This window comes from Xenopus laevis, chromosome 7S (genome assembly GCF_017654675.1).
Source record: "Xenopus laevis strain J_2021 chromosome 7S, Xenopus_laevis_v10.1, whole genome shotgun sequence".
Lineage (NCBI taxonomy): Eukaryota > Metazoa > Chordata > Amphibia > Anura > Pipidae > Xenopus > Xenopus laevis.
Window position 1 is genome coordinate 80984954 of NC_054384.1, and position 9738 is coordinate 80994691.

Below are 9738 nucleotides of genomic sequence, written 5' to 3' on the forward strand. Positions count from 1 at the left end.
AAACCACAAAAATGTGTTCAAACTTTCATAGCTTGCCAAATTTTGTAAAATTAACACGGTAATTAGAAAATATTTCCTAAATGTTGGGATGTATGGGCATGTTCTTTACCCATTATGCAGTACAGGTATGGGACCTTTTATCCAGAATGCTCGGGACCTGGTGTTTTCTAAATTATGGATCTTTCCATAGTTTGGATCTTCATACTTTAAGTCTACTAGAAAATCATGTAAATACTAAATAAACCCAAAAAAATGGTTTTGCTTCCAATAAGGATGAATTATTTCTTTGAATGGATCAAGGAAAAAAAGAAATCATTTTTAAAAATATGGATAATTTCATTATAATGGAATCTATGGCAGATGTCTTTCTTGATAACGGGTTTCCGGATAACTGATTCCATACCTGTATTTTTCCCTCATGGTTTTAGCCTTAATCAGATGCAATTGTGCTGCAAATCTTTGGTGTTGGGTTATAATTCTGCTCGTGTGGACTGACCCTAATGGGTTGACCCCTTTCAAGAAGTATTTGCACGTTACCTATTACCCTCTTTTATTCTTGTCTATTAGCTAATTTATTAAGCTGCAGCCATTGCATGAATTGGTGCCATTCATTAAAGGCACTTGCTTTTAAAGCTACTCCTTGCACTTGCGCATTTTGGCACCAATGCACCAATGCACGTTGAAGATGGTGGTAGCTCTGGGTTCCCACAGTGGCCTGTTCATGCAATGGCTGCAGCTTAATAAATTAGCTAATAGGGAAGAATAAAAGAGGGTAATAGGTAACGTGCAAATACTTCTTGAATGGGGTCAACCCATTAGGGTCAGTCCACACGAGCAGATTCGGGGAGCTTTAGTCGCCTGGCGACTAATCGCCTCTTCTTCTGGGCGACAATCTCCCCGAACTGCCTTTGCATGTCTTCCCGTCCACTATAATGAAAAGTCACCTGCATTAAAGCACACGCGGCACTTCGTTTTCCGAATTCGCCCGAAGTTTCCTCACACTTCGGGCGTCAACGTGTGTGCTTTAGCGCAGGCGACTTTTCATTATAGAGGACGTGAAGACACACAAAGGCAGTTCGGGGAGATTGTCGCCCAGAAAAAGAGGCGATTAGTCGCCAGGCGACTAAATCTCCTTGAATCTGCTTGTATGGACTGACCCTTAGAAAAAGGTTTATAGTTGATGATAGAAGGCAAATACTAACAAACAGAAAGAAACAACAGAAAAGAGACAACAGAATAGAACATATGAAGGAAACAGCTTGCCAGAAGGGTTAAGCAAAACAGATCCCTACTTAACAAGGGACACATTCAGAAGAGGAAATATTCATATTGTTGCTGCACGACAGGATACATTTATTTATGTCCCCAGTTAGAAGGAAGATGTGGTTATAAAGGGGGGAGGGGGCTGGAAAAAATAAACATGACAGAAATTACAGATACTGAGAACACAGGAGGGAACCGGCAAAAGGGAGAACAACGGATAATTGCTGGAGGCAAGCATAGGGAGGTAACACTGCCAAGCATCTCACATTGCCAGCAAAACTGCAACAGGTTTTTCAAGTAATTCATTAATAATGAACACATTAATTTTTATCTAATGTCTAGAATATATCCTGGAAAAAAAACCTTTAAATCCCTGACATTTTACATGGGTGTAATGGGTGCAATCTACAGAGGTGATCATCTGTCTCCTTGATCTTTTAGTTCCCCACCACTCACTCCCTCAGATGGCAGGAGAGGGACCAAAACACGCAGTTTTAGGGCCTGACAGGAAATCGTTCCAAAGGGAGAATCAAGTATGAGCTTCACACAGAGACATTAGATTTGCATCCTCTATAGAAGTAGTATCATCATTAATACACCATCTCTAACCATGAGGGAACAAAAAAAATGGGGCAATATAACTTGTATTATGTCAACGTAAGACAAAAATTTCATTAGCAACAGTAACTGCATGACAAAGCACTTAAAGGAGACTTTGTGTAAAAAATAAGAATGTACCAGTGCATTATACTCATTTAGATATAGAAGAATTGTGCTTTAAAAAGTAGTGATTCAGGCTGATTTATTGAATATTTCTGCAAAAACCCTAATAATCCCTCCTTTCTCTTCCACTTCCTGCTCCCTGAATTCCCAGGCTGTGCAGGGGAGCCGGCAGCACTCAGCTCACTACACTGTAGGACAGGAACCAATCAGCAGCTAGAAAGGACCTGATAGGGAAATGAAGCCTGTCTGTGCTTGTGTGACTGCAGGGCTGTGATTGTCTGTGGATTTTAGAAAACACACTGGGGGTCATTTATAAAAGTTTGCTCATCGCATATTTATTCGCAAATGGTTGTATTGCCCATGTTTTTTCCTGAACGCTAAAATATTGCACTGCTGTGCCCGTCTTTCCGGTTTTTGCGAATTCGCATTGAGAATAAACATTCGCAAATGGCTCGCAAATGAGACAGATGTTTGTGTGAGTGCGTCCACTGTGCGAGGTTGTTTTGCTTGAAAAAAACATTGACAGTAACTTAAATTCCCAATTTGCAAAACTGTTTTGCGAATATTTTCTCCCCCACCAAAGTTGTGGCTTAATTCAAATGCAGAGTGTGCACATGAATATTCGCAAATCTGCCCAGCACGAAGTTTATAAATGAGCCCCAGTGTGTCCTGGTGCAATTACACCAGAATTTAAGCAGCCAAATTACTTATTAGAAGACGCCACCAAAAAAGTTTCAGTCTAGTGCACTACTTTAACCTGATAGTAGGGTTGCCACATGGCCAGTATTTTGCAGGCCTGACCAGTTAAAAAATTATGGTTGATCCCAATGTTATTAATAGGGAAAAAAGATAAATATATAGGAAGGCCGGTATTTTTTTCCATAAAAGGTGGCAACCCTACCTGATAGACATAGCCATACTTGTCCCTATTAGAAAGCTATGTGGAGGTATGACCCCTGTAGTGTGAGTCAGCTGATGATCTCCAAAACATGCTAACTACAGTAATTCTGGTGCAAACAAGCCAGCATTGCTTAACCCATGACTGTACCAAAGATTTTATTATAATGACCCGAAAAGAAAAGGACAATTTATATAAAAGAATTGGCACTGCCTTCATCCTTATCGGTAAGATAATCGTTCAGTCTTATCACTAAGGTAATTTTATTGTATTCCAGATAAATTGCAAAACATTACATGGATATTGTGCAAGTATTTTTGTCTGGACTTTACAAATACCTTCCACAGAAAATCAAGAGCTGTCTGTCATGGATAACCTGCTTACAGAAGTATACAATGTCATTCATTAGCTATATTAAACACACATTGAGAAGTGAACAGTCTATTGACCTTTTATAATAATGACACTAGGGGATTCATAAAAATGATGGAGGCCACAAAGGTCAGGCCTGACATTTAGACTGTCTTTGTCTCTGTCTCAGATTTTCTAATTGCCCGACATGAGGCTACTTTCAGTTGAGACACGTTTCAGAGCATCCCTCCGCCCTATTCTTTTCCATGCACCAGCTTACCACTTTAGGCTTTTAGAGGACTGCAGAACAATTGTAGAGCAAATTCACAAGCATCTTACTTGTTGCTACAAAAAATTTAAAAATCCCCATATTTAGCAGCTTATGGTCAGGGGCTGCAATTACAGAATTTTCCCCACAATTAACTTATTAAAGTTGCCGTACCTTGTATATTTTTGGATCTAAATTAGATTTATTACACTAAATCAGTGACCACCAAGAGTTAACTTCTTTTTAAGCTCAGACTAAAATACCATTCCTGAACTACGTTAAAACAATATGGCAGAATATCGCAGGGACCCAAGGATGGCTCCCTGTACAACATGGTCCCACTGAATACAGTGTAATTGCTTCCTACAGGAAGACAAGATGCATATTTAGTTGTAAATCAAAAAGGTATAGAATCCATTATACAGAAACCCATTATCCAGAAGGCTCTGAATTACGAGAAGGTTATCTCCCATAGACTCTATTTTAATCAAATAATTCAAATTTTTGACAATGATTTCTATTTTTCTGTACTAATAAAACATTAGCTTGTACTTGATCCCAACCAGCGTTGGACTGGGCCAGCAGGACACCGGGGAAAAACCCAGTGAGCCCGTGGTTCTTGTGGGCCGGCACCACACCCTGTGTCTTTTCCCTGCGCCTCTTCCTTTGCCGGTTGCGGCAAAAACAGTGCGCATACGCACAATTTCGTACATGACCCCCTTCCTCTCTTTGCCGGTCATGGCAAAAACTGCGCGTCCTCGAACTTTCATGCATGCGCACACGTGTGTGGGGGCCTTGTGGTAGAGCCCCGGTGGGGCCCAGGACCCCCAATCCAACCCTGATCCCAACTAAGATATAAGTAATCATGATTGGAGGCAAAACAATCCTGTTTGGTTCATTTAATGTTTAAATTATTTTTTTAGTTGATATAAAGTATGACGTTCCATACCGAACCCCAGGTCCTAAACATTCTGGATAACAGCTACCATACATATATTTGGGTCACAAAGCTGATTCTCCCAATTAATTTGGGTTCCCTGAGGGAAAGTTACATGGTAATAGTATGAACAAGTTCTAAAGGCCCTTGTGTCATACTGTATCTAGTGAGATCAGTATGGACAATGGCAAACAAAAAAAACAGGCTTTATTACAATTAACAAGAAACAATGTGTACCGACGTAGGCTTTTTATTGGCCACTTAATATTCAGTAGGAAATACAGTGTATCCCAGCTGCACAAGCTGAGTCATTCAGAGCCTGATTGATGACTGCGGCCCCTGTCAGTAAAGAAAAACAGGCTTCCTGGAGCTTTTGCTTGGTTTCCATTCACTTCATTCAAAAATAGAATTCAATCTGTTCCTGGCTTTTACGACGAATCTATCCTGTTTGGTACGATTTATAATGAGAAAATGTTGCTGCACTAGGGCCTGATATGATTAACTTTATGGCCTACAATGTGAAGAGCAATGAAATACAGTATATGGCTGCCCCCTTCTAAAAGAAATCTTAGAAGATGAAAGGGAAGTGATATTTAAGAAAACATTTCAATATAAAAGGTAATTTTATATATTTATCTTTTTTACCTATTAATAACATTTGGATCAACCATCACCATCATTTTTACCGGCCAGGCCGGTAAAATACCGGCCAGGTGGCAACCCTAATTATGTGGCACGCTGAAACACCCCCATTTACTCCTCTTTGTAGACCATTTTTATTTAAGGAGATGACATGAAAACGTAATTTGTTTGTTAGTGACAAATGCATAGCCTGTGCACTTACAGACAGAAAAATGAAATTTGGGGTCAAACTTGCTTTTTTTCCTTGGTCTAAGCTATAATGTGGCATCAAGAGACTGTACTGAGACAGGACCTAAGAAGAGGAAGGTTGATGTTAGGCCTTGAACTTTGGCATAGAGATAAGATCAGACTTAATGCCTTTCAGTAAATGTGCTGGATGGAACCAGCCAGATAAAATAAGAAACTATCTGCTGTGCTGCATTTAACGGCTTTCTTATTCCAGTTATCTTTTTACTCTTCACATGACCTGCCATGAGCAAACTGGGCCCTGGGCCACACATTCCTTTTAAACAAACTGTACCCCATACACCTTTCCCCAAGCACAACATATATTACATGAGTAGCAATTATTATTACAGGTATTAACACTGAACCTGAACATGCATAACAATTCATGGTCCATAAGGCATAGGTTTTACTAAAGCAGCAATTGTTCCTAAGAGGACCAAGACTTGCCCAAATTTTCCTCTTGTAAACCACCATCTACACATAACCCATTTGCTCCAGTCAACCCTCTTGTTACAGAGAGTAATTGCAGTCCTGTTACAAAATCCTATTAATCCACTGAAAACCTGGAAAAATAACCCCCACCTAATCTGACCTGCCTCTATGAACCTGAATTGTTTGTGTGTTGCTCTTATTTTTTATTCATTGTTTTTTTTAATATACTTTAATTTATTTCCAATTATTATTATTTTACTAGATGTTTACATCTTCTTAGATATTTACTCAATAACACACATTTAAAACGTATTAAGGTTTAAGCCAAATAATAATTGATGTCTAATTTCCTTTGTGTTCTAGCATGAATGAAGCCTATGTTTTATATAGATGATAACACAACAAAGGCTCTCAGCCCTCCACTAATGATGGACAAATAATCAACCTGTATGTAAGCACACAATTCAGGTATTCAGGGAAGTATATACTGTATATGTATACTGTATAAGGCTCAATACAATGATCACTCTCAGTATGTGTATATAGGTGCTGATTTACTGTGTTTATGTTTTCTGCTTTCCTGCCTTTCCAGGCACATAAAGGGTGTTAGCTGACATATCTGCTCCCTGCGTCAAATACACAAACTGTTCTTTTTGCTTCCCCACCCAGACTTAGTAGACTGTACGGGAAGCCCAAATGGAATGTAAGAGGAAAGTGCTGACTTCCAGAAGATGACAACAAAGTTCTCTGATGTGAATGTCCATTCCTTTCTAGCACAGAGGTGGTAGGTAGTTATAGAGTTAGCTACACAACTGGCTGGCAAGAGAAGTTGAAATGCTCTATAAACTGTATGGATAGAAAAATTACATATTTACCTGTATATCTGTGTCCCCTGGCACATAAATGCCCTGGCTTTCTGCAACAGGCTGGCCACCTGGAAAACATCTGACTGACACCACTATGGGCCCACTGGCAAGATATACTGTACCTATACCAAGGCTTGCAGTCCCCTCTGCCCTGTCTCTTTCATTTGTCACTGCTGTAGAACCCTAATGTATCTGTTCTCATGTAAAAATCAGCCACCTACCTCGAAGTTTATATATCCCAGGTCATCATACTGAGGAACAAAACTTCATGAACTCTGGGGGCACTGGGGATATATTACATATACATTTTCCAGAAGACCAAAGGGGTCACCCTGATGTTTTATGCTTTTTATTCAGATATTTATTACATTAAGGTTACATAAGAAATAGTTGTATGTAGATCATAATGGGACATCATCATTAAAAATAGACTTCACATTAGAAAAGTAAGGGCACTCCTGCTGTACATAAACAGAATACACGGGCCACATGTGAGCTCTACTAGCTCAAAAATTCCTGACCGACCAATTTACAGAGATCTGACCTACTGACTGCAGCAACAGGGGACAATGATAACTTATAGCTGTTGATGCTCCTTCCTCTCCATTGAACCAATCCATACCACACTGACAGCTAAGGGTTTCCAGGCTCCATCAATACCCCCTTTCCAAACCCAGAGAACATAAACCCACCACTTCTACAGAACACCATTATTAGGTGCATATATAGTTTTTTTTTACCTTATGAAAGGGGTTATTTTGCTGAAGAGAGCTTAGCTTGATGCCAGCCCCCTAGGGGATACAGGGGAGGTATAAGGGGGTTTCCCTTGAGTGAAACTTCACTTATTTTTTTTCCCCTCCCTCCACCCACTGATATGTGGCAAATGAACTGTACCAACCAAATGTCCAGGCAATTGCAACAACACTGCGAATATTAGGATTCTTTATACTGCACCAGTATTTACTAGATAATGTAGCTGCCAGCATTCTCTTTCATTTACAGCCGCAACTAAGCGACATTTTGGCAATAAGTGACAGTTGCTAAATGAGAGGTTCTGCAGCAGATAAGCACTTACCAGCATGATCAACAAATGTGTGCCATAATTGCTGAATAATATGAGAAATGACATTCCTGCCTACCTACAACCCTCCTCCCCATTGTGACATTCTCCCTGTAGAGAAAATGACAGTTAAGAAACCATTTGAAGCAGTGACATTAGAAGGATTAAATCCCTGTTTCTTATATGTTATCTCCGTGTCTGCGTGGGTTTCCTTCAGGGTCTCCGGTTTCCTCCCACACTTCAAACAGGTTAATTGGCTCCTGAAAAAATGGCCCTAGTGTGTGAGATTGTAAGCCCCACTGGGGCAGGGAGTGATGTAAATAATATATAATTTCTGAAAAGCACACATATGTCAGTGCTATATACATACACGATAAAAAAAAATATTACAGTACGATATCTACCATTATATTGTTACACAGTGTCACGGCAAATGACTTGCAGCATGCCATACACACCCATGGCAAGCTGCACAGGGCAAAGATCTATAAATATGACAGATTCCATTCTGCACACAGCACAACAAGTATGACGGGCACTAGCCATTTTCAGCAGCAGAAGGGGTATCTCCTTAGCAGCCCAGGTAGCTGAATAGCACAGGTTGGAACAACATGAAAGCACTGCAAACTCATTATTATGGCACAGACACAGCTTCCCAGAGAGGACAAGGGCTTACCCAAAATCCTGGTCCATGGACTTGAAGAAGAATTTGTAATGATGCACAGGTCTGTTGCTGAGGACATTTTTAAAATCCGCTAAGGTCACTTTCTCAGGAGGAACAGGCAGTTTCACCAGATATGGGGTTTCTTCTTCATCTATATGGTAGATGATTTTGGTCTCAGCCATTAGCAGGAAAATAGAAAAAGGGGGGCTACACCCCCCCAAAATGGCAATGGCCTCTCCTTTAAATTAAATCTGGAAGAATCATACGCAGAATGGATCCATATAACCCATGTCAGTCACTCAATTGGCTCTTACAATGCACTGCTCCATGGCTCCTCTAAACAGGAAGGGAAATGCAGAATCCTGAGCTTGAAAGGTACTGGGAAATGGCTGAGTGCTAGACATTCTGTTCCCTGCATTGCCATCTACAGGCTGAAGGTTGAAATGCAAATATTGAAAGACCAGTATTTTTCCAGGCTCTGTTATACTCTAGGTGCAGCTGAGCTGTTTCATTTTTACAGAGTAAATATTGTACATTACCTGCAGGCAACCATTCGCCCTTGTGTGAACAGTTTGGAAAGCTGAATAGCTATTAATGCAATGTAACAAGCAAAATGCCTTATTTACAGCAAATATTGAGCACCGATATAATAGCACTACTGGGTAAGAACACAGCAGTTTGAATTGTTAAAATAATTCTGTTTGGAAGCTATACAAACACCAGCAAAAATATATAAAATAATGCACATCATATTGTAATACAGTGATCCCCAACCAGTAGCTCATGAGCAACATGTTGCTCTCCAACCCCTTGGATGTTGCTCTCAGGGTCCTCAAAGCAGGTGCTTATTTTTGGATTCCAAGCTTGAAAGCAAGTTTTAATTGCATAAAAACTAAATATAGTGCCAAGTAGAGCCTCTTGTAGGCTGCTAGTCCACAAAGGGGCTACCAAATAGCCATTCACAGCCCCTATTTGACACCCCAAGGGAATTTTTCATGCTTCTGTTGCTCCCCAACTCTTTTTACATTTGAATGTGGCTCACAGGTAAAGAAGGTTGGGACTCCTGCTGTAATATATGAGGTAATTGAAGGCACTGTTTCATGTATTGAAGGCACTGTTTCATGATTATAGCGACAGTGGTTGTAATATTAGCTGCCCTAACCATACACCTTTGCCCACCCTTTATCCTACCTCAATGGCACATACACAGTAAATGTAATGATTAAATCAGGAACAGATGGAAGGGAATGGTGAGCTGCAGGGAGGAGGCTGTGCAAACCAACCAGCAGGGATGGGGAATAGTTTGGTGTTTGGGGACAGGGGTAGTAGTCGGTGAACAAACAGCTGGGGGAACTATAGTTGAATTAAGAAATGGCCGATAGATTAAGGCCTACTGTGAGATCCAC

At 40.3% G+C, this 9738-nt stretch overlaps 1 protein-coding gene across 5 annotated transcripts in view; it reads right to left on the reverse strand.

Annotated features, from left to right (window-relative positions):
• The window catches only part of LOC108697641 (segment polarity protein dishevelled homolog DVL-1), a 72921-nt gene extending 64214 nt beyond the window's left edge, over positions 1–8707 (reverse strand). For 3 of the 5 annotated variants that reach the window (XM_041571437.1, XM_041571436.1, XM_018227885.2), the window contains exon 1: positions 8345–8706. In XM_041571437.1, the coding sequence (XP_041427371.1) occupies positions 8345–8514 (170 nt within the window). In that variant the 5' untranslated portion in view covers positions 8515–8706. Of the gene's footprint in view, positions 1–8344 lie in introns of all 5 variants that reach the window. The other 2 variants (XM_041571435.1, XM_041571439.1) reach the window with 2 other exon arrangements.
• Between the last annotated feature and the right edge of the window lie 1031 nt (positions 8708–9738).